The sequence below is a fragment of the Oncorhynchus gorbuscha genome, unplaced genomic scaffold, assembly GCF_021184085.1.
Source record: "Oncorhynchus gorbuscha isolate QuinsamMale2020 ecotype Even-year unplaced genomic scaffold, OgorEven_v1.0 Un_scaffold_1431, whole genome shotgun sequence".
Taxonomy (NCBI): Eukaryota; Metazoa; Chordata; class Actinopteri; order Salmoniformes; family Salmonidae; genus Oncorhynchus; species Oncorhynchus gorbuscha.
The window spans coordinates 62,737-88,720 of record NW_025746213.1 but is presented as its reverse complement, the minus strand read 5'-3'; the positions used below and the strand labels follow the sequence as shown (position 1 = coordinate 88,720).

At 43.9% G+C, this 25,984-nt stretch overlaps 2 protein-coding genes across 3 annotated transcripts; both read left to right on the top strand.

Moving 5' to 3' along the window:
• Positions 1-10,364: 10,364 nt before the first annotated feature.
• Positions 10,365-11,812, top strand: LOC124022798 (membrane progestin receptor gamma-B-like). Its single transcript, XM_046337480.1, has 3 exons — positions 10,365-10,370; positions 10,523-10,667; positions 11,004-11,812. Exons 1-3 carry the CDS (start codon positions 10,365-10,367, stop codon positions 11,279-11,281), a joined length of 429 nt encoding a protein of 142 aa, XP_046193436.1. The 3' UTR covers positions 11,282-11,812.
• A 6,127-nt stretch (positions 11,813-17,939) lies between these two features.
• LOC124022800 (ceroid-lipofuscinosis neuronal protein 6 homolog) lies at positions 17,940-25,496 on the top strand. Of its 2 annotated transcripts, none has more exons than XM_046337484.1 (9): positions 17,940-18,310; positions 18,446-18,527; positions 19,653-19,770; positions 21,592-21,690; positions 22,436-22,624; positions 22,874-22,929; positions 23,308-23,430; positions 24,397-24,682; positions 25,210-25,496. In XM_046337484.1, the coding sequence occupies exons 1-8, from the start codon at positions 18,304-18,306 to the stop codon at positions 24,665-24,667; spliced, it is 945 nt and encodes a 314-aa protein (XP_046193440.1). In that variant the 5' UTR covers positions 17,940-18,303; the 3' UTR covers positions 24,668-24,682; positions 25,210-25,496. The 2 variants fall into 2 exon arrangements, with proteins under 2 accessions (XP_046193440.1, XP_046193439.1); XM_046337483.1 differs by having other exon boundaries at positions 25,146-25,496.
• The last annotated feature ends 488 nt before the right edge of the window (positions 25,497-25,984 follow it).

Below are 25,984 nucleotides of genomic sequence, written 5' to 3'. Positions count from 1 at the left end.
CCTACCTAACCTGCGTTTGCAGCTGCGATCGCTAACTCAACGGCTAGGAGGTATCACTTCTGTTGTGAATAAGAGTTAAAAGTTCATACCATTCGCAACCAAAGCTCATGCTGATGTTGGCTTCTTCTGTAGTTTTATCTGAACCATTCTGACATAGGATCGTCATCCTACCTCATTGGAACAGGAAGTTATGTTGTCGTCAAGACTTTATATGGGAAGGGAGAAAAGAGGTGTGTGTCATAGTTTACAACCTCTGTCTCTTCACGTGGGCGGGCCACTGAGGGAGCAGCCCTAACTTATGAAAACCCACATTTTAGAAGCTAAAATCACATTTCATCACACAAATAATTTCATATTCAAACATTTAAATTGAACAATTTAATGTGAATCTGATAACTCTGATGTATAGACTTTCCACTGTAGAGTTTGTCATCTTATCATTGATGAGAATGTCTCAAATGACAACCGAACTGACATCATATTCATTAAGTACCACCGCATATGTTCAATTGTTCGGATTATCAGAATTTCCCCCCACATACTGAGGTTCCCAGAATCTCTATGTTAACCAAGTTTTTTAAATGTATTTAACCTCAGTAGGTTAGAGAAGGGAAAAGGGGGTAAGAGGTAGTTATGACTGTCATAAACCTATCCCCCAGGCTTTACTCAAATCCAGTGGTATGTCATTAGTAAAGATTGAAAAAAAGGAAGGGGCCTAAACAGCTATCCTGGGTAATTCCCCATTCTACCTACCATCCTGATTCTACCTGGATTACCACTGTAAATCAAATCAAATCAAATTTATTTATATAGCCCTTCGTACATCAGCTGATATCTCAAAGTGCTGTACAGAAACCCAGCCTAAAACCCCAAACAGCAAACAATGCAGGTGTAAAAGCACGGTGGCTAGGAAAAACTCCCTAGAAAGGCCAAAACCTAGGAAGAAACCTAGAGAGGAACCGGGCTATGTGGGGTGGCCAGTCCTCTTCTGGCTGTGCCGGGTAGAGATTATAACAGAACATGACCAAGATGTTCAAATGTTCATAAATGACCAGCATGGTCAAATAATAATAAGGCAGAACAGTTGAAACTGGAGCAGCAGCACAGTCAGATGGACTGGGGACAGCAAGGAGCCATCATGTCAGGTAGTCCTGGGGCACGGTCCTAGGTATCATCCAAGGTATTGTGTCTGCCAATGCCCCTGGGATAATGTACATTTGACGCAGCATTGTGACAACTCATTGTCACAATGGTAGGGATTAATTGAGCTGGTCTTGGGTCATTGAGAAGTCATTGTCTTAACGCAGCCTTGAAATGCGTAGACAGAGTCCAGGAGCCAAGATGATTAGGATGAACTCCGTCATTCCTGTAGAGTATCTTCTGTTTCCAGAAGGTGTCAAAGTTATCTATAAAACTGATTCCAACAGAGCTACAGTAATCTTTTCGCCAGATGTGTAATGCCAGTAGCCTGCTGAATCTTTCACACCCAGGTCAAACGATGGTACCGGACCAGAAATGACAGGACGCTTTTGAAATCTTTCAATGCTAGAATCAGTTTCTTAAAATGAATCTTCAGAAATTCCGAGCCAGCCCTCCTGATGTCGTTTGACCCCACATTGACTATTACAGCGTCAGCTCCCAGCATAGAATTGTCAGAAGCAGCCTTGTAATGTCATGTACACGTGCTCCTGTATAGCACAGGGGTTTTGTTTGCTCTGGGAACCGAGATGTTTCTCACCATAGAGCTGCCGATGATGACAGCTGGTGACACAGCCGGGGAGGTCCGGCCGTTCTTTCTCCTCGAGTGGAGGTCGCGGTAGGATGGGGAGGGCAGGTGAATTGGGAGGGGATGTAGTTTCCTGTCATGACTTCCGCCGATGTTGGTCCCTCTCCTTGTTCGGGCGGCGTTCGGCGGTTGAAGTCGCCGACCTTCTAGCCATCGATGATCCTCTTTTCATTTTCCTTTGGTTATGTCTGGTCTTGTATCAAACCTGGTTTCAAACCCATTCATTACATGTTGGGTATTTAACCCTCTGTTCATTGTCCTTGTCGGTGATTGTTTTGTTTGTAAGCGTTGTGTAAGATATATTCTGGTGTGCGACGGGTTTTGTACCCACATGTTTTATTTGTATATTTTGGTTGTCTGAGTTTTTGAGCTCTTATTAACCTCTTAAGTAGACCCTCTACTTTTTCGAACATTCTGTTAAAAATCGCGCAACATTTCAGCGCCCTGCTACTCGTGCCAGGAATATAGTATATGCATATGATTAGTATGTGTGATAGAAAACACTCAGACGTTTATAAAACTGGTTAAATCACGGCTGTGACTATAACAGAATGTGCGTTTCATCGAAAAGTGCAGGAAAATCTGATCACTGAAAATGGAAACATATATCCATGCGCCACTTCAACCGATTGATAAAGGCGGACCACATTAAATGCGGCCGAGGTTGCAATACCTACAGCTTCCACACGATGTCAACAGGCTTGTCATTTGCCTACGATTTGTTTCTTGGTCAATCGGACGCAAGGCAGAGCCTTTCTTCCGGTCTCCGACCGGATATTTTGGTTGAGATTTACCCGGACATTATTTCCAGACGTACCCCTATAGAATATACATCGCCTCGTGATCAATTTGATCGCTTATTAACGTTTACTAATACCTAAAGTTGCATTACAAAAGTATTTCGAAGTGTTTTGTGAAAGTTTATCGTCGACTTTTTCAATTTAAAAAAATGACGTTACGTTATAAGACGCTATTTTTTTCTGTTTATCACACAGTCTTCATAGATCGATATCTAGGCTGTATATGGACCGATTTAATCGAAAAAAATACCCAATAGTGATTATGGGACATCTAGGAGTGCCAACAAAGAAGATGGTCAAAGGTAATGAATGTTTTATATTTTATTTGTGCGGTTTGTGTAGCGCCGACTATGCTAATTATTTTGTTTACGTCCCCTGGTAATCTCTGGTAGTGAAGTGAGCTGTATCATAGTCCTGTCACTGCTTCACTCCCTGGCTATGCTGATGCTCTTCCTCCACGACAATATCCGTCTCTGCCTCCTCTTTGCCCTCCTCCCTGTACTCCTTTTTTTTCTTTTGGGGTGTTACATGCTATCAGATAATAGCTTCTCATGCTTTCGCCGAAAAGCATTTTAAAAATCTGACTTTTTGCCTGGATTCACAACGAGTGTAGCTTTAATTCAATACCCTGCATGTGTGTTTTATGTCATGCAGGTGAAAGAGGACCCAAAAGCGACTTAACAGAAACAGAGTTTATTTAAGTCCAAAACGGAATAACAGAAATCCTCTAGACTTGTAGAGGGGAAACAACTGGAGAAGCGGCCACAGACTGCAGGTCGCTTCGGGTAGGCGCAGGCCGTAGTCGACAGAGACACCTGCTCACACGCAGCATCTGATGAAGGCAAAAAACACGACAGGACAGGGCGATACACAATCACGGCAAAAACACGACAGGACAGGGCGAAACGCAATCACAGCATGGTGAATACAATACAAGGAACCGACGGGACAGGAACGGAACACAAAGGAATAAATAGGGACTCTAATCAGGGGAAAGGATCGGGAACAGGTGTGGGAAGACTAAATGATGATTAGGGGAATAGGAACAGCTGGGAGCAGGAACGGAACGATAGAGAGAAGAGAGAGCGAGAGAGTGAGAGAGGGAGGGGGAGAGAGAGGGCTAGAAGGAGGGAAAGAACCAAATAAGACCAGCAGAGGGAAACGAATAGCATGGGAAGCACAGGGACAAGACAAGATAATAAATGACAAACATGACAGTACCCCCACTCACCGAGCGCCTCCTGGCGCTCTCGAGGAGGAACACTGGCGGCAACGGAGGAAATCATAGATCAAACGGTCCAGCACGTCCCGAGAAAGAACCCAACTCCTCTCCTCAGGACCGTAACGAAAAACGATAAAAAGGGAAACTAGGGTACTACTCTAAAAAAAAAATGAGAACTAGGGACAGACTGAGACACAGCAAGGGCAGGGACAAGAACAGGAGAGATGCGATGGCAGGGAACAGACTGAGACCCAGCAAGACCAGGAGCAGAAGCAGAAAAAAATTACCAGACTTCTTCTGCGCGCAGTCTGAACACGCAGCCACGAAACGGCGCGTGTCACGCTCCTGAGTCGGCCACCAAAAGCGCTGGCGAATAGACGCAAGAGTGCCTCGAACACCGGGATGACCAGCTAACTTGGCAGAGTGAGCCCACTGAAGAACAGCCAGACGAGTGGAAACAGGAACGAAAAGGAGGTTACTAGGACAAGCGCGGCGACGCAGTGTGCGTGAGTGCTTGCTTAACCTGTCTTTCAATTCCCCAGACTGTCAACCCGACAACACGCCCATAAGGAAGAATCCCCTCGAGATCAGTAGAAGCCACAGAAGAACTAAACAGACGGGATAAGGCATCAGGCTTGGTGTTCTTGCTACCCGGACGGTAAGAAATCACAAACTCGAAACGAGCGAAAAACAACGCCCAACGAGCTTGACGGGCATTAAGTCGTTTGGCAGAACGGATGTACTCAAGGTTCTTATGGTCTGTCCAAACGACAAAGGAACGTCGCCCCCCAACCACTGTCGCCATTCGCCTAGGGCTAAGCGGATGGCGAGCAGTTCACGGTTACCCACATCATAGTTGCGCTCAGATGGCGACAGGCGATGAGAAAAGTAAGCGCAAGGATGAACCTTATCGTCAGACTGGAAGCGCTGGGATAGAATGGCTCCCACGCCTACCTCTGAAGCGTCAACCTCGACAATAAATTGTCTAGTGACGTCAGGAGTAACGAGGATAGGAGCGGACGTAAAACGTTCTTTTAGAAGATCAAAAGCTCCCTGGGCGGAACCGGACCACTTAAAACACGTCTTGACAGAAGTAAGAGCTGTGAGAGGGGCAGCAACTTGACCGAAATTACGAATGAAACGCCGATAGAAATTAGCGAAACCTAAAAAGCGCTGCAACTCGACACGTGACCTTGGAACGGGCCAATCACTGACAGCTTGGACCTTAGCGGAATCCATCTGAATGCCTTCAGCGGAAATAACGGAACCGAGAAAAGTAACGGAGGAGACATGAAAAGAGCACTTCTCAGCCTTTACGTAGAGACAATTCTCTAAAAGGCGCTGTAGAACACGTCGAACGTGCTGAACATGAATCTCGAGTGACGGAGAAAAAATCAGGATATCGTCAAGATAGACAAAAACAAAAATGTTCAGCATGTCTCTCAGAACATCATTAACTAATGCCTGAAAAACAGCTGGCGCATTGGCGAGGCCGAACGGCAGAACCCGGTACTCAAAATGCCCTAACGGAGTGTTAAACGCCGTTTTCCACTCGTCCCCCTCTCTGATGCGCACGAGATGGTAAGCGTTACGAAGGTCCAACTTAGTAAAGCACCTGGCTCCCTGCAGAATCTCGAAGGCTGATGACATAAGGGGAAGCGGATAACGATTCTTAACCGTTATGTCATTCAGCCCTCGATAATCCACGCAGGGCGCAGAGTACCGTCCTTCTTCTTAACAAAAAGAACCCCGCCCCGGCCGGAGAAGAAGAAGGCACTATGGTACCGGCGTCAAGAGACACAGACAAATAATCCTCGAGAGCCTTACGTTCGGGAGCCGACAGAGAGTATAGTCTACCTCGAGGAGGCGTGGTCCCTGGAAGGAGATCAATACTACAATCATACGACCGGTGAGGAGGAAGGGAGTTGGCTCGGGACCGACTGAAGACCGTGCGCAGATCATGATATTCCTCCGGCACTCCTGTCAAATCGCCAGGTTCCTCCTGAGAAGTAGGGAGAGAAGAAACGGGAGGGATGGCAGACATTAAACACTTCACATGACAAGAAACGTTCCAGGATAGGATAGAATTACTAGACCAATTAATAGAAGGATTATGACATACTAGCCAGGGATGACCCAAAACAACAGGTGTAAACGGTGAACGGAAAATCAAAAAAGAAAGAGTCTCACTGTGGTTACCAGATACTGTGAGAGTTAAAGGTAGTGTCTCAAATTTGATACTGGGAAGATGACTACCATCTAAGGCAAACATGGGCGTAGGCTTGTCTAACGGTCTGAAAGGAATGTTATGTTTCCGAACCCATGCTTCGTCCATGAAACAACCCTCAGCCCCAGAGTCAATCAAGGCACTGCATGTAGCACCCGAACCGGTCCAGCGTAGATGGACCGACATAGTAGTACAAGATCTAGATGAAGAGGACTGAGTAGTAGCGCTCACCAGTAGCCCTCCGCTTACTGATGGGCTCTGGCCTCTTACTGGACATGAATTAACAAAATGTCCAGCAACTCCGCAATAGAGGCACAGGCGGTTGGTGATCCTCCGTTCCCTCTCCTTATTCGAGATGCGAATCCCTCCCAGCTGCATGGGCTCAGTCTCAAAGCCAGAGGAGGGAGATGGTTGCGATGCGGAGCAGGGAAACACCGTTGATGCGAGCTCTCTTCCACGAGCCCGGTGACGAAGATCTACCCGTCGTTCTATGCGGATGGCGAGAGCAATCAAAGAGTCCACATCTGAAGGAACCTCCCGGGAGAGAATCTCATCCTTAACCACTGCGTGGAGTCCCTCCAGAAAACGAGCGAGCAGCGCCGGCTCGTTCCACTCACTAGAGGCAGCAAGAGTGCGAAACTCAATGGAATAATCCGTTATGGACCGTTCACCTTGGCATAAGGAAGCCAGGGCCCTAGAAGCCTCCCCACCAAAAACTGAACGGTCAAAAACCCGAATCATCTCCTCTTTAAAGTTCTGGAATTTGTTAGAGCAATCAGCCCTTGCCTCCCAGATAGCTGTGCCCCATTCTCGAGCCCGGCCAGTAAGGAGTGAAATGACGTAAGCAACCCGAGCTCTCTCTCTAGAGTATGTGTTGGGTTGGAGAGAGAACACAATCTCACACTGCGTGAGAAAGGAGCGGCACTCAGTGGGCTGCCCGGAGTAGCAAGGTGGGTTATTAACCCTAGGTTCTGGAGGCTCGGCAGGCCAGGAAGTAACAGGTGGCACGAGACGTAGACTCTGGAACTGTCCAGAGAGGTCGGAAACCTGAGCGGCCAGGTTCTCCACGGCATGGCGAGCAGCGGACAATTCCTGCTCGTGTCTGCCGAGCATGGCTCCTTGGATCTCGACGGCAGTGTAACGAGCGTCTGAAGTCGCTGGGTCCATTCCTTGGTCGGTTCCTTCTGTCATGCAGGTGAAAGAGGACCCAAAAGCGACTTAACAGAAACAGAGTTTATTTAAGTCCAAAACGGAATAACAGAAATCCTCTAGACTTGTAGAGGGAAACAACTGGAGAAGCGGCCACAGACTGCAGGTCGCTTCGGGTAGGCGCAGGCCGTAGTCGACAGAGACACCTGCTCACACGCAGCATCTGATGAAGGCAAAAAACACGACAGGACAGGGCGATACACAATCACGGCAAAAACACGACAGGACAGGGCGAAACGCAATCACAGCATGGTGAATACAATACAAGGAACCGACGGGACAGGAACGGAACACAAAGGAATAAATAGGGACTCTAATCAGGGGAAAGGATCGGGAACAGGTGTGGGAAGACTAAATGATGATTAGGGGAATAGGAACAGCTGGGAGCAGGAACGGAACGATAGAGAGAAGAGAGAGCGAGAGAGTGAGAGAGGGAGGGGGAGAGAGAGGGCTAGAAGGAGGGAAAGAACCAAATAAGACCAGCAGAGGGAAACGAATAGCATGGGAAGCACAGGGACAAGACAAGATAATAAATGACAAACATGACATTTTAATGAATGTTTGAGTTTTAACTAGTACTAATAGCATTTAGCGTAGCGCATTTGCATTTCCAGATGTCTAGATGGGACGCCTGCGTGTCAGGTAGGAGCAAGAGGTTAAACTGCTCCGTTTATACCAAGTTCGATCTCCTGCGCCCGACTTCCCTGCCACCAGCACGCACCCTTACATTTCCAGTACAGGTCGGTTGAAAGCCGAAAGAGCGGTAAGCACTACTCCAGGACACGGAGAGTCAAAAATAATAAATCCAAGTGCAGTTCAAGTTTGGCAGTAGTCCAAAAACATCCAAGGCACAATGTCAAGTGGAACAATGAAAGCAGCAGTAGGCAGGTGTCTGCTCAGATAATGCCCCAGTGCAGAGTAGGTGCCCAGATATATCCAAGTAGGCCTCAAAAGTTTCAGCAGACACGTTTTGTATGTCTCCCTTAAAACTCTGCATGCAATATTGCACTATTGTCCAATGTGTTCACAGACAGATGAAACAAAGGTAAAGTCCACAGTAGATAGTGTGGTTCTGTTGTCTGATGATTTTTGGCCTTATGTAGGAGGTAATCTGAGACAAAATATCCACAGGGAAGTGGTATTAGTCTGACTTTAAAGCTGCAATATGTAACTTTCTGGGCGACCTGACCAAATTCACCGTGCCTGAGGAAAAGTTGATAAGTATAGAACAGTGTTTGTCATATTGAAAGTGTACTGTGTCAATGTTTGATACATGTGATGTTTTATAGTTTTTAGTCAGATCATGAGACTAGGGATGAACCTTTCTGGTCATGGCTCACATGAACACCATTATCCCAGAAAACCTAGACCTACTCCAATTTGCATACCGTACCAACAGATCCACAGATGATGCAATCTCTTTTGCAATCCACACATGGACAAAAGGAACACCTATGTGACAATGCTATTCATTGACTATCGCTCAGCGTTCAACACCATAGTTCCCTCAAAGCTCATCACTAAGCTAAGGACCCTGGGACTAAACACCTCCCTCTGCAACTGGTGCCTGGATATCCTGATGGGTCGCAACCAGGTGGTAAGGGTAGGTAAAAACACATCCGCCATGCTGCTCCTCAACATGGGGGCCCCTCAGGGATGGATGCACAGGCTCCTCCTGTACGCCCTGTTCACTCATGACTGCACGGCCAGTCATGACTCCAACACCATCATTAAGTTTGCTGATGACACAACAGTGGTAGGCCTGATCACCGACAACGATGAGACTATAGAGAGGAGAGAGGAGGTCAGAGACCTGACCGTTTGGTGCAAGGACAACCACCTCTCCCGCAACATGATCAAGACAAAGAAGATGTTTGTGGAGTACAGGAAAAAGGAGAACCGAGCAGCCCCCATTCACATCGATGGGGCTGTAGTGGAGCAGGTTGAGAGCTTCAAGTTCCTTAGCATCCACATCACCAACAAACTAACACGGTCCAAGCACACCAAGACAGTTGCGAAGAGGGCACAACAATACATATTCCCACTCAGGAGACTGAGAATATTTGGCATGGGTCCTCAGATCCTCAAAAGGTTTTACTGCTGCACCATCGAGAGCATCCTGACAGGTTGCATCACTGCCTGGTATGGCAACTGCTCGGCCTTCGACCGCAAGGCACTACAGAGGGTAGTGCATACAGCCCAGCACATCACCAGGGGCAAGCTTCCTGCCATCCAGGACCTCTATACCAGGTGGTGTCAGAGGAAGGCCCTAAATTGTCAAAGACTGCAGCCACCCTACCTACATGTGCAAATTACCTCAAATACTTCAACACTTGTGCCCCCGCACATTGACATTGACTCTCTTCCGGTACCCCCTGTATATAGTCCTACTATTGTTATTTACTGCTGCTCTTTAATTATTTATTATTCTTATCTCTGACTTTTTTGGGGGTATTTTCTTAAAACTGCATTGTTGGTTAATTAAGGGATTGTAAGTAAGCATTTCGCTGTAAGGTAATATTTATTTGGCGCGTGTGACAAATAACATTTGATTTGATTTGAAATGAGCTGAAGCTAGTGTTGTCTGAGATGTTGATTATTGTGCCTGAGGTACAATGAGTCTTAACAGGCTCTGCTTGTCATGCCTTGGTCTTAGTATTTTGTGTTTTCTTTAATTATTTGAACAGGCCAGGGTGTGACATGGGTTTATTGTATTGTCGTATTGGGGTTTTTGTAGGCATTGGGATTGTGGTTGATTAGGGGTGTGTCTAGTATAGGCTTGGCTGCCTGAGGCGGTTCTCAATCAGAGTCAGGTGATTCTCGTTGTCTCTGATGGGGAACCGTATTTAGGTAGCCTGGGTTTCACTTTGTATTTCGTGGGTGATTGTTCCTGTCTCTGTGTAGTGTTCACCAGATAGGCTGTAATAGGTTTCACGTTTCGTTTGTTGTTTTTGTATTTATTAGTTATTTCATGTATCGTTCCGTTTTTTCTTCATTAAAGACATGAGTAACCACCACGCTGCATTTCGGTCCGACTCTCTTTCAACAAACGAAGAAAGCCGTTACACTGCTCTCTCGGTTGTCAATGGTATAATTATCGCTGTGTGCCCGTTCACTGGAATGCAGGTGTGCATTGAAGTATACTTGAACTCTGCTTCTGAACAGTTCTTAAATCCTGTACATACAATTCTATTCTGGTTCAACAGCCAAGTGTGACAAGAGCCTATAGAAGCCTTTCATGTGACTCGAGGCTAATACATTCTACGGTGTTTTGACAGCTCTTCCTCTGTGTGGGTGAGGGCTGCACTGACAACAACACCAACCCCTTCCACCACACCCACATCGCCCTGGCCTTCTTGACCACATTACTCTTCGCCACACACCTACCAGAGCGCCTGGCCCCCGGCAGCTTCGACTACATAGGTCAAAGTGTATGGTCTATCTGGAAAGGCTGCTTGTTTGATTCATTTCAGAATGATTTGTCACTGTATTGCACAAGACTTGTTGTAATACAGTGGATACTGATCAACACTGGCTTGACATTAGTGGTATGACATATGTAGCATTAAAACAACATAGTAGTCTTTATATCACTGCCTCTGGGTCTCACTGTGCCTTCCTGTTTCCCCTTTATGCTGTGGAGGCCAGTTCCTCTGTTGCTGGCCAGTTACAGTTCTCCTCGTTGAGTTCTGCTTCGTACCTCTCCTGTACCACTACTACTGTAGGTATTTAACCACAGTCCTTTTGCACCCTCTGCAGGTCACAGCCACCAACTGTTCCACGTGTTCGGCATAATCGGCACTCATTTCCAGATGGAGGCCATTGAGCAGGACATGGTGACGCGACGCCCGTGGCTCCTGACGTACTCTCTGCCCATCACCTTCACCAACACACTGGGGGCGGCACTGCTGAGCGTCACCCTCAGCCTTGGCATCATCTTCCTCTTTAGTCTGCCTCTGCTCTGGTCAGCCACCCGGGGAGAACACACTGAGAAGACACAGTCACATCCAATAGCCAAGGGCTGCCAGTACCACTAGCACTAGCCATTAGCCACATGCTAATGACAATGTATATGGGATGTAGGAACTGGAGGGTTCAGTTGGTGGAGCATGGTGCCTGTAATGCCAGGATTGTGGATTTGATTCACAGGGCCACCCACACGTAAAATGTATACAAGCATGAATGTAAGTCACTTTGGATAAGAGCGTCTGCTAAATGGCATATATTTGTATTATATTACTATGATTAAACTGGACACTGTGGTGGGGGTGGGCTTGGGAGAAGAGGTGAACAACTGAAGTGAACCACTATGGCTTCTTGGTGTTGGATAGAGGTGAAGTCCTGACAAGATACAATGCTGAAGGGGCAATGAACTGTTCTTCACATTGTCAGCACGGATGAATAAACTGGTAGCTAAACAAGAGCTCCATATATACTGCAATGAGGGACAGACAGAGTTAGTGGTACCTCTGGTAGTATTACATTGACTATAGGACAAGTACACAGTACTAAACACGTAGTCCTTGCTTTTGTTCGCTTACTTACCAACGCTACTGAGGAGCAGGAAGAGACTGGAGCAGTTGGAAGTCAAGCTGTATATGAAGAATCAATCCACTGAATGTTACATGAATCGCTCGATATCGCTTCAATGTTGCTTTCTTCCTTTTTAAACATTATTTGTACACAAAATATATTGATCACTTTATAATTTCTATACACAACAAAGGGATATGTATTACAAACACACAGTATATCACCTCACCTATATTATATCCACCGTCTAAGGCATTGTTTCCCAAACTAGGGGTGGCTTGATTTAAAGATGGGGTTGTGAGAGAGTTTGTCGCTTTTATAACAATAGTGGTAAACGGCACTGCGCAAATTTAAAAAAAGTTCAGAAAGATTGACATTGTGTCTGCAGCTGAGCTAATCCTGGATTTGAAAGATTTAACATCTGAAGAGCTACATATTACTGACTCGTGCAGTCCCACTCTCTCAGGCCCTAGAGCCTGAAAAGGGGATTTGAGGTTTCAAATGACTGAAGGAAAGGGAATATATATACAGTTGAAGTCAGAAGTTTACATTCACCTTAGCCAAATACATTTAAAAACTCAGTTTTTCACAATTCCTAACATTTAATCCTAGTAAAATAATTCCCTGTTTTAGGTCAGTTAGGATCGCCATTCTATTTTAATTATGAATGTGAAATGTCAGAATAATAGTAGAGAATGATTTATTTACGGTTTTATTTATTTCATCACATTCCCAGTGGGTCAGAAGTTTACATACACTCAATTATTATTTGGTAGCATTGTTTAACTTGGGTAAAATGTTTTGGGTAGCCTTCCACAAGCTTCCCACAATAAATTGGGCAAATTTTGGCCTATTCCTCCTGACAGAGCTGGTGTGTTGGCCTCAATGCTCGCACACGCTTTTTCAGTTCTGCTCACACATTTTCTATAGGATTAAGGTCAGGGCTTTGTGATGGCCACTCCAATACCTTGACTTTGTTGTCTTTAAGCCATTTTGCCACAACTTTGGAAGTCTGCTTGGGGTCATTGTCCATTTGGAAGTGTCACGGCCGTTGAAAGAAGAGGACCAAAGTGCAGGGTGGTGAGCGTACATTTTCCTTTCATTTAAAATGTCACCAACAAAACAATGCAACAACTGTGCCACTTACAGGGCTAAGTGCCACTAACAAAGATAACTACCCACACTGAAAGGAGGGGAAAAGGGCTACCTAACTATGATTCCCAATCAGAGACAACGATAGACAGCTGTCCCTGATTGAGAAACATACCCGGCCAAAACACAGAAATAAAGAAACATAGAAAACAAAACATAGAATGCCCACCCAAATCACACCCTGACCAAACCAAAATAGAGACATAAAAAGGCTCTCTCAGGTCAGGGGGGTGACAGGAAGACTCATTTGCGACCAAGCTTTAACTTCCTGACTGATGTCTTGAGATGTAGTGGGTTCGATCCCCGGGACCACCCATACGTAGAATGTATGCACACATGACTGTAAGTCGCTTTGGATAAAAGCGTCTGCTAAATGGCATATATTATTATTATTATTATGTTGCTTCAATATATCCACATAATTTTCCATCCTCAGGATGCCATCTATTTTGTGAAGTGCACCAGTCCCTCCTGCAGTAAAGCACCCCTACAACATGATGCTGCCACTCCCGTGCTTCACGGTTGGGATGGTGTTCTTCGGCTTGCAAGCCTCCCCCCTTTTTCCTCCAAACATAACAATGGTCATTATGGCCAAACAGTTCTATTTTTGTTTCATCAGATCAGAGGACATTTTTCCAAAAAGTACGATCTTTGTTCCCATGTGCAGTTGCAAACCGTGGTCTGGCTTTTTTATGGTGGTTTGGAAGCAGTGGAGTCTTTCTTGTTGAGCGGCCTTTCAGGTTATGTCAATATAGGACTCGTTTTACTGTGGACATAGATACTTTTGTATGTTTCCTCCAGCATCTTCACAAGGTCCTCTGCTGTTGCTCTGGGATTGATTTGCCCTTTTCGCACCAAAGTATGTTCATCTCTAGGAGACAGAATGCGTCTCCTTCCTGAGCGGTATGACAGCTGCAAATCAAATAAAATTTTATTTGTCACATACACATGGTTAGCAGATGTTAATGCGAGTGTAGCGAAATGCTTGTGCTTCTAGTTCCGACCATGCAGTAATATCTAACAAGTAATCTAACCTAACAATTTCACAACTACTACCTTATACACACAAGTGTAAAGGAATCAATAAGAATATGTACATAAAAATATATGAATGATGGCCGAACGGCATAGGTAAGATGCAGTAGATGGTATAGAGTACAGTATATACATATGAGATGAGTAATGTAGGGTATGTAAACAAGATGCAGTAGATGGTATAGAGTACAGTATATACATATGAGATGAGTAATGTAGGGTATGTAAACAAGATGCAGTAGATGGTATAGAGTACAGTATATACATATGAGATGAGTAATGTAGGGTGTGTAAACAAGATGCAGTAGATGGTATAGAGTACAGTATATACATATGAGATGAGTAATGTAGGATATGTAAACAAGATGCAGTAGATGGTATAGAGTACAGTATATACATATGAGATGAGTAATGTAGGGTATGTAAACAAGATGCAGTAGATGGTATAGAGTACAGTATATACATATGAGATGAGTAATGTAGGGTATGTAAACAAGATGCAGTAGATGGTATAGAGTACAGTATATACATATGAGATGAGTAATGTAGGGTGTGTAAACAAGATGCAGTAGATGGTATAGAGTACAGTATATACATATGAGATGAGTAATGTAGGATATGTAAACAAGATGCAGTAGATGGTATAGAGTACAGTATATACATATGAGATGAGTAATGTAGGGTATGTAAACAAGATGCAGTAGATGGTATAGAGTACAGTATATACATATGAGATGAGTAATGTAGGGTATGTAAACAAGATGCAGTAGATGGTATAGAGTACAGTATATACATATGAGATGAGTAATGTAGGGTATGTAAACATTATATAAAGTGGCATTGTTTAAAGTGGCTAGAGATACATTTATTACATCAATTTTTCCATTATTAAAGTGGCTAGAGTTGAGTCAGTATTTTGGCAGCAGCCACTCAATGTTAGTGATGGCTGTTTAACAGTCTGATGGCCTTGAGATAGAAGCTGTTTTTCAGTCTCTCTGTCCCTGCTTTGATGCCCCTGTACTGACCTCGCCTCCTGGATGATAGTGGGGTGAACAGGCAGTAGCTCGGGTGGTTGTTGTCCTTGATGATCTTTTTGGCCTTCCTATGACATCGGGTGCTGTAGGTGTCCTGGGGGGCAGGCAGTTTGCCCCCGGTGATCCGTTGTGCAGACCTCATTACCCTCTAGAGAGCCTTACGGTTATGGGCAGAGCAGTTGCCATACCAGGCGGTGATGCAGCCCGACAGGATGCTCTCGATGTGCATCTGTAAAAGTTTGTATGTGTTTTTGATGACAAGCTGAATCTCTTCAGCCTCCTGAGGTTGAAGAGGCGCTGCTGTGCCTTCTTCACCACACTGTCTCTGTGGGTGGACAATTTCAGTTAGTCCATGATGTGTATGCATGGTCCTATGGTGTTTATATTTGCGTACTATTGTTTGTACAGATGAACGTGGTACCTTCATGCGTTTGGAAATTGCTCCCAAGGATGAACCAGACTTGTGGAGGTCTACAATGTCTTTCTGAGGTCTTGGCTGATTTCTTTTGATTTTCCCATGATGTCAAGCAAAGAGTCACTGAGTTTGAAGGTAGACCTTAAAATACATCCACAGGTACACCTGGGAAGGACCCAAAGAAGCCATCAAGCTATCGACCAATAGATTATGGAATGTATGATTGCAGAGGGGCTAACGTACTTCCTGGAGAGCATGGGGTTAGTATCGCCACATCAGAGTGGGTTCCGGAAGGGGAACTATGGACCCAGTGCTCGGCTTTGAAGCAGAGGTCAGGAAGGCTCAGGTGAACAAGAAGACTGTTGTGGCTGTCTCTGTTGATGTGGAGAAGGCCTTTTATATGATGTGGAACAGTAGCGTAGCTTAATGATGACGGGCCCAGGTGCCAAAAACAATTACGGGCCCCTACCACCACCCATATTTCCCTTCAAATTAAAATCATTTTGTTGGTAAGGCTGTGTGTTAATATTGTGGGACGGATGGAGTCAAACAGACTTTTAAATCTGTTTGACAGCTGGTGGATAACGATGTCAACATTTCCTTTAAAGAAGTTGACTCTAAAACTACTCTCACCATCAGACAGTCGCTCATCCTTACATAGCTCATCAAAATGACGCCTCACCTTCCTTCTCCGAGTGTCTCAAATGCGTTCTGAGCTCCCCATTTGTCGACAAGGGTCTTTGCAGTGACTTTGGCCTTCTCAAAATCCTGTGGGAATCCGGACCTCTATAATGTCCTTGAGTAGGCTGACTGCTCTGTGCAGGTCTGCGTCTTTGGCCTGTAGCATTTTGGAGACAACGTTCACATTTGCTAAAACCTTAGTCTGCAGAACGACAAAAAAAATTAAACTACATTTTTCTGTTTTCTTTTTCAGTGCTGCATCATCCCTCTCATCCTTCTTGTCACTTAAAAGCACAATGTTGGTGAGGGCCTTCATTACGTCCACATATCTGTATCTCTGGGTGGCAAGGGACTCATATCTAGATGACCAGCGGGGGGGACACAGTCCTTTCAGAGTTACATTTTCTTTTGCTGATGCCAAATCAAACATACCACTCAATATTGACCATCTCTTTATGCTACAAGGTGTAGAGCAGTATCATAAAACTGTTTAATCTCTGGCACTGAGAGCCAGGTTAAGATTGGAAGCTGTGCAATGCACATAAAAAGCAAGCTTCTCTTTTTCAGATATTCTGGCCTGCACACCCGACTAGACCCCGTTCATGTTAGCCGCTCCATCATACCCCTGCCCACAACATTTTGAAATATCCATCCCATTATCCTCTTTGCTGCCCAGGATTTTATGTTGAAGCTCAGCTGCTGATGTGTCAGCAGTCTCCAGAAATCCCCGAAACGACTCTGTGATGGTCAGATCTGTGGTGACATTATTTGCATCCCTTATCACGCTCACATAGCGATAAACTTGACTTCTGGTCTACTTTGGATACATCCGGTGTCCCTAATAATAGAAACAAAAATGGGCTTCCTGCATCTCTCCCTGAATGTCACACTTCACTCGCTAGACTCAGATATAAATCAGCTCATTTTGGATAATGACTGAGATAGTTAACGGATCCTGCAGCGCGTTATAAAATGTATTTCAGAACTGGGTCGTAAAATGACAGCAGTTCAATTATACTGAGAGAATTCCAACTGTTGGCCTGCCCTAGCTTTTCACAGTGCCATCTGAACGCCAAATTACATGATGCAAGTGTGAGAGTTACATTAACTATGCGCTCCAACAACTGTCACCAGAAATTTTAAAAGGCCGTCTGTCCCACTTCCATCTGTTTCCTCAACCGCCACGATTCTAGCCTCGCCCTGCTCCTCTTCCTCCTCGCCCGGGCCGATACCTGACAACCTGTATCCTCCTCTGTCAAAGTTGCTTCTTCTGGCACGATGGAACAGCTTGGCCTTGGCTCACTTGACCTGCTGAAATCTGTTGCTGGTGATGACAAACCTACATCCTTTTCTGGTCCCACTACATTGCTTTCTGCTAGCAATGGCTGAACTTGAACTGCATTTGAAAAAGGAATCTAATTTAACTAATTTTGATATCTCCTTTGCGTTCTCATTTTTGGCCTTCTTCTTTTGGGCTCCACTTTTCTGTTGATTGCATTGCTGATTATTTTTTAATCCGTAATTTTCTATTCCCGACTTTCTCTCTTTATTTTTGATAGCTAGCTCAACTATTGCTTAAAACAATGACAGAAACAACAACGCTTTGGAGAGTATTTGCACAATGAATCCCAGAATGCATTTCATTATCTTAACACGGTATTGAAACTATTGAATATTATGATTTACTTAGCTAATTAATTTGATTTATTGTCATCAATACACTAAAATATCATGCTTTTGTAGTGGCAAAAAAAATTTTTGTTGGTGAAACCATCAGTGGGATCATTTATCATATAGCTTAAATTAAAGAAAGATCTTCTTGTCAAATTGTAAACGTGATGGACCCGCGTCAACAGTGCTTTGGCATGGTGGGGCAGTATTCAAATTACATAGGGGGCCCACAGCACTGCACATCCGGGCCCAGACGAGGCTATTTTTACAAGACGAAGGCTGGAACACAGCTGGTTGAATAAGACTCTAAATGGGATAGGAAAGCAGCCAACAGGAGAGTGTGAATATTGCCAGGAAATAGAGACCGTGGGGCATGTACTGACACAGTGTGGGTAGTATCAGAGGGAACGAGAGAGACTGACATCCAGTTTGAGGGAGAAGGGGATACAGGAAATGAGTTTAAAGAGGATATTGAGTCGAACGTCATTAGATACAGTCCCAAATATTTTGTTATCTTATTTTTAAAGGAAAACGGGACATGGCAGGTAAGATTTACAATAGTATCTGTCTTTGGGCCACACTCCAGTACAGTAGGTGACGGTAATGCACCATAAGGTTGGATGCCAACCGCCAGAAAACCACAGCAAAGAAAAAAAATAAGTGGCGTATTTTCGTTGCAGGATTGGAGGACATCGGGAAGAGAATGCAAGCTGCGGCACGGAAACGTCAAGGCAATGCACCTCGGTCGTCAACAAACCCCAGGTTTGAACAGTTTACTTGTGATTAACGTGTTTATATCATCGGCAAGTATTTAATGTGCCCATCTAGCGGGCCAGTGGTTGGAAGGCACCGTGCATGTCGAATAGTCTCCCTGATAAGCCGAAGTGTCTCAGGCATTTGTCTATCAACGAAACGTAAACTATAAAGACTAGGCTACTGTTAGCGGACTGTTAAGCTATTGTTATCACGTTACCGTTTCAATAATAGTTCATTCAAATACAACCACCGCCTGTTTGTTCATTGCTGTAAGACAGGGTTCTCCAACTGGCGACTTGGCCCACGAGTGTTTTTATTTGTCCCAAAAGCTTCGGGTGCTTTTAAACATGTGTACAAGGTGAGCGTTTCATAATTTAAATTAATGTTAGTATTGACCTAAGGCGAATTGATCTAGTCAGAGCTGGATTCCACAAAGCCTGGTCTCGGGTCCACTCTGTTGAAGTCTATCAGAAATCCTCCTTCACCGTGGAGTTTAGTCCGCTAGGCTACTGTCAGACAGTGTCAGTAGAAATATACTGTAAAGGCATATCAGTCTGCCACTCAAAACTGCCCCTTATATTCTAAACTAGGTTAGTTATTGCCTGTGCTTGCTGGCTGAAGTTCTTCTTGCCTTGGAATGTGCTCATGGTCAGTGTCATGTGACCAAGGACAGGAAGTTGTCAGCCTGTAATGCTTTCAAATGATGGCTGCTGTGAAGGTTGTCAAGCACAGCTATACAATACAGTGTATATTGGCTTTTATATTGCCCATTATTTGCAGAGAGTTAGGAACACATGGGGCCTGTACAAGGAATGCATTGGACTGTGTATAGACTGGCAAACAGCCCACTGAATAACATGCATCTTATTTATTTACATGACCTCGTCCACTGGCGTTAACCTCGGAGGTAGATCAAGGCCAACAACACAATAATAGTGATGAATAATACAGTAGGCTACATGAACAGAAAGATAATGACAATGTTATTCATGTGTATTTATATAGGTGTAGGCCTACCACAGCACTGTTGTGTTTCTACATATTGGCTAATGTCTTCTTTATACATTGTCATTCTGTATAATGTTGTTTTGGAGTTGGAATTCATACTTCATAATGTGTCTTTCTCTAAAGCCAACCAGAGTCCAAGCCAAAAGGGTCATCAATGAAGAGGCCACAGTTCCACTTTGACCTGTGGTTCTATCTCACAGTACAAAACTGGATACTGGACTTTGGAAGGCCCATTGTAATGGTATGGACAACCTGCTGAGAGATTCCATACCAGGACAGCTTGAAAACATGTTGAGTATCTCAGGTTGTTCTGGCATTTGGTCTCCCGAGTGGCGCAGCGGTCTAAGGCTCTGCATCTCAGTGCTAGAGGTGTCATTAGAGACCCTGGTTTGATTCCAGGCTGTATCACAATCGGCCGTGATTGGGAGTCCCATAGGGCGGCGCACAATTGGCCCAGTGTCGTCCGGGTTAGGGGAGGGTTTGGCAGGGGTAGGCCGTCATTGTAAATAAGATTTAGTTCTTAACTGAGTTGCTTAGTTAAATAAAGGTTAAATAAAACATGTAGTGTGTGGAGTAGGGAATTACCAGGGACCTCACAATACGTTATCATCACCATGCTTAGGTGCCGATACGATATGTATTACGATTCTCACGATTCTGCTATTTGATACACTATGTCTGCTGTGGAGAGATGAGAGAACATGGGAAAATGAGTTTTTATCAGTCATGGAAATAAGTGCTGAAAACATGTTGGCTCACTATTTAAAAAGATGGAGAACAAGCTATAGGATGAGTTTTGGTGAATTAGATTTTTACATTTTTAAAAATCTATACTTGTAATCAAAGTATTGATATATTGCCCACAATAATATTGTGATATTTTTATAGCCCCTATCACTAATACGGAGAATGTTTAAGTTCTGAAATTCAATTTGTCACATTAATTTATTCAACATAAAACTCATAAGTATCCTTTTTGATTTTCCTCATTGAAAGACATTGGTTGTAATAATATACTCTATAAGTACATCACATTTCCAGAGTTGGTTGTCTGCTAATTTTGAAGTTAAGATTCATTTTATTACCACCACCAACATAGTGAATGGGAAAATTGATTCAAATGGAACTCCCTCTGCTGGTGATTTGCTGAATGTGCAATCCTCAATGAGGGCTATGATTTATTGAAGACCTATGTCTTTTATAAATGGGTCATATCTTCTAAAGTACCAGAGAGCCACTCTAGAACTATAACCTGTTTTAAGAGTATATTGTTCCAAACAATGTCTAAAAATATGCTACATCAAAAAAGGTACATTGAAGTATTAATGTTTTATGTTGAATAAATGAATATTCAAGGCATATTCCATATTTTAAGGCACACTATAAGGCAGGCCTGGGCAACTCCAGTCCTCCAGGGCCTGATTGGTGTCACTCTTTTCTCCATCCCGAGCAAACACAGCTGATTAATCAAATCTCATTCTAAACTGAAGATCATGATTAGTTGATTATTGGAGTCAGGTGTGTTAGCTGGGTCTAGGGCAAAACTGTGCCACCAATCAGGCACTCAAGGACTGGAGGGCCCATTTGTAATGGTATGGACAACCTGCTGAGAGATTCCATACCACGACAGCATGAAAACATGTTGAGTATCTCAGGTTGTTCTGGCAATTGGTCTCCCGAGTGGGGCAGCGGTCTAAGGCTCTGCATCTCAGTGCTAGAGGTGTCAATGGCACTGAGATGTCTGGATCACCTACTGTTCATGGATCATAGGTTCTTACAGGAGGCACTTTCAACATGACTTTCAAAGAAAAAAAACATTGTGACGCAAATGTAAAAAGCATGTCTATATCATACTTCCTTCCAATTAAGTGTCTAAGTGAGAATTGCCATAAAAATCTGTGATACCTAAAATATTTCCGGGCTGTTCTGGCGTGGAACTACCCTGCTACAATAATATATTTGAGTAAATATCAAAGTGTAACAAACAAATAGCCTTTGTTATAGCAGCATTGAAGTCTATGCTATGAATGCAACCCTGTGTTGTATCCATGATTTAATTCAGATCATTCTCCCTCTGGACTGGTTCCCCCTGAACAAGCCCAGTGCCGGAGACTACTTTCACATGGCCTACAATGTCATCACGCCATTCCTACTGCTCAAGGTGGGTGACTGTCTGGAACCACCAAACACAAACTGCAAGGCTGGTTGATACCGTTTGTTCACAATTGCAGTTGCCCTATAAGCTACAGTGACAATGAAATGTGTCCAAAATAATCGCTTTTCAATATGGAATAAATTAATCCGATTAATTTGTGATGCTCACATGCTATACTAAGTGCATGTGTGTGCATGCACACTGACTGTGTGTGTTTACTTGCCTGTTAATGTGTGTGTGTGTGTGTGTTAATGTGTGTGTGTGTTAACATGCCTGTTAGTGTGTGTGTGTGTGTGTGTGTTTACGTGTGTGTGTGTGTTTACGTGTGTGTGTGTGTTTACGTGTGTGTGTGTGTTTACGTGTGTGTTTACGTGTGTGTTTACGTGTGTGTGTGTGTGTGTTTACGTGTCTGTTAATGTGTGTGTGTTTACATGTCTGTTAATGTGTGTGTGTTTACATGTCTGTTAATGTGTGTGTGTTTACATGTCTGTTAATGTGTGTGTGTGTTTACATGTCTGTTACTGTGTGTGTGTGTGCGTGTGTGTTTACATGCCTGCTACTGTGTGTGTGTGTGTTTATATGTCTGTTCGTGTGTGTTTACATGCCTGTTAATGTGTGTGTGTGTGTTTACATGTCTGTTAGTGTGTGTGTGTTTACATGTCTGTGTGTGTGTGTGTGTGTGTGTGTGTGTGTGTGTGTGTGTGTGTTTACATGCCTGTTAATGTGTGTGTGCTCTCGTCCCTCTGAGCAGCTGATTGAGAGGAGTCCCAGGGCCCTGCCTCGCTCCGCTGTGTACCTGAGCATCATCACCTTAGTGATGGGCGCCAGCATCCACCTGGTGGGCGACTCCATCAACCATCGTCTGCTGCTGAGTGGCTACCAGCTCCACCTGTCTGTCAGAGAGAACCCCATCATCAAAGACCTCAAACCTGCTACACTGGTAGGCTACACCTTTTTATTAGAGAAGATATACTTTGTTAGTCCATACGGGATGGAAACGTCTTCTGCTTTTCACCCAACTCCTTCCGATACAATATGACCAAATTCCGGAAGATTCTAGTTCTGGGTTAACCAGGATGAATGAACGCATGGTGCCTGATAGAGCTGAAATGTATGCTGTTTCATATCAACCAACAACAAAAATGCTGTTGATATTGTTTGAACATGTTTCTTATTTGATTTATTTTAGATTGATTCGTTTGAGCTTCTTTATTTTTATGATGAACAACTGGGACATTTGATGTGGTATGTGGTCATCGCTTTTAATGGAATATTCTCTTCTGCTTACAGTCATAACTAATAAAAATAATAATAAAATAATAAAAATGTCAAAGTTATTAAGAAATATTAGAACAAGCAATATCAGAGTCTGGAATATAAATATGTATGTATATAATGGCATGGATAAACAATGACATTATGGACAGTATGTGGCTAGAAAAGGTGTGTACAGCAGCAGTTCTATAGGATGAGTCTTGACTAGAATACACTATATACATATGAAGTGGGTAAACAGTATGGAAACATTTTTAAAGTGACCACTGTTCAGTATTTGCAATGAGTTTGTAATAAGTTGACATGAACTAGTTTTCAACTGAGTTCTCTCCTTCTCTCTACCTCCAGGTATATTCCTTTCTTCATAATCCTCTTCCTCTACTTCACTGGCTGCTTTACTCACGTCAAAGAGGAGAAGACGATGCCCCTGTCTGGTTGGCTGCTACTCGGACCCAGTGCCCTCTACTATTGGTCAGTCCCCTCATTACTTCCTTCTATTATGATGATGCTAGTTTGTGTCTGGTTGGCTGCTCCTCGGACCCAGTGCCCTCTACTATTTGTCAGTTCCCTCATTACTTCCTTCTATCATGGTGATGCTAGTTTGTGTTGGGTTGGCTGATACTCGGACCCAGTGCCCTCTACTATTGGTCAGTCCCCTCATTACTTCCTTCTATCATGGTGATGCTAGTTTGTGTTAGGTTGGCTGATACTCGGACCCAGTGCCCTCTACTATTGGTCAGTCCCCTCATTACTTCCTTCTATTATGATGATGCTAGTTTGTGTCTGGTTGGCTGCTCCTCGGACCCAGTGCCCTCTACTATTGGTCAGTCCCCTCATTACTTCCTTCTATTATGATGATGCTAGTTTGTGTTGGGTTGGCTGATACTCGGACCCAGTGCCCTCTACTATTGGTCAGCCCCCTCATTACTTCCTTCTTTTGACTTGAGAAATGTTTTCTGAGCAAAGATTTGTAAAACTTTTTAAAAACATTTTATTTTTATTAGACATATAAGACTGTAAAAACACCAGCAATTCACCTCCAAGTGATTTTAATTTGGGAAATTTGTAGCAAGATATGTGTGATTGTATACAAATCTAAGCAAGTTTTTGAAATATCTGTTTGGGCTTCTTGCAATCAATTTGCAGTCTACAAATGATTTGTAATTATGTTCCGGTCCTCTGACCATCTGCTCAAGAAAGAAATTGGCCTGCGGCTGAATCTAGTTGATTATCACTGTCATAGAGGTTTGCTGAATTCTAATTGATAAATGTACTCCATTATGGGATAGATGTACTCTGATTTATGTCGTACTGAAAGTACCTGAAGTAGGGGACATTTCACTGTGTGAAGCATAGCTCAACTCTAAGTATTTCCTTCTAGAAAGTGAAAGTATCTTGACTGCAGCTCTCACTTCTGTCCCTCTCACACCCTCTCAGGTACTTGGTCACAGAGGGTCAGATCTTCCAACTCTTCCTCCTCACCTTCCTAGCTATGGTAGCCACGGTGATCCACCAGCGGCATAAGGGCTCTGTCCCAGACGCCAATGGCCTCTTTCTGTTCGCCAGCTTCTCTGTCACCATGTTCCTGGTGGCCGTGTGGGTGGCCTGGCTGTGGAGCGACCCGGTGCTGCGTAAGAAATACCCCGGTCACCTGTACGTCCCCGAGCCCTGGTCCTACTACACATTACACGTTAAGGACAGCCACTGATAGGAGTGACAACAGGTGAGTGTCCAGTATGATACTAGTTTGTGTTAGCCTGGGTGTCAGTATGATGATACTAGTTTGTGTTAGCCTGGGTGCCAGTATGATGATGCTCGTTTGTGTTAGCCTGGGTGTCAGTATGATGATACTAGTTTGTGTTAGCCTGGGTGCCAGTATGATGATGCTCGTTTGTGTTAGCCTGGGTGTCAGTATGATGATACTAGTTTGTGTTAGCCTGGGTGCCAGTGTGATGATGCTAGTTTGTGTTAGCCTGGGTGCCAGTATGATGATGCTAGTTTGTGTTAGCCTGGGTGCCAGAATGATAATACTAGTTTGTGTTAGCCTGGGTGCCAGTATGATGATGCTAGTTTGTGTTAGCCTGGGTGTCAGTATGATGATGCTAGTTTGTGGTTAACAATTAGTTACCCAGGTTAGGTTTGCATGGAGTAAGGAAAGTTCTTATGAGCCGTCCTCCCATCACCAGCCTCCTGTGGAATGGACTAATACTGACTGAATGGATTCCATCAATATCTTGCATCCTGCTACAGATAAATGGTCTATCCGCTCCAGAATGACATCATCAGCAAGCGCCACATGGAGTGTGGATCGAGCACAGTTTTCTACAGTTGCACCCCACCACTCCCCCCATCCACAAGTCTACAGTATGACCATCTTACAGTATGCAATGTTACAGTATTAATTTAAAATGAGACAAAAAAATGAACTCAAAGAAAGGTCAGTGTTGGGTGTACTTGAACATCATTGTATTGCTTCAAGTAAGTTGTTTGAACAATTCAATATCAGATATTTTTAGTAATAAACGTTTTTTACTCCACTTTGCGTATATTGTGTTTATGAACTTTGAAGACATGCTTAATTGTACTTGCATATACTATATAACAGACATCATCATCAAGGTTACTCCATAATGAAGTAGGTCATATGTCTCCTATAGCAGATTTACATTTGACATTTCAGTCATTTAGCCGATGCTCTGACCCAGAGCGACTTACAGTAGTGAGAGCATACTGGTCCCCCGTGGGAATCGAACCCACAAACCTGGCACTGCAAGCACCATGCTCTAAGCACCATGCTCTACCAACTGAGTGGAATTCAGAGTACACGCCAGATGTAGTGGGGTATACACATACCAAATTATTATATGAAGTATTAGTACATGGCTGGATTGATAGACAGTGTCCTCTAGTGGTAATGTTATATATTGCAGCTACCTCAGGAAATGTATATATTATTCAGTGTCATCACTATCCTGTCATCTGTCCTTTCACTAGACATAAAATGGTATTGAATTGAAACGGGGGA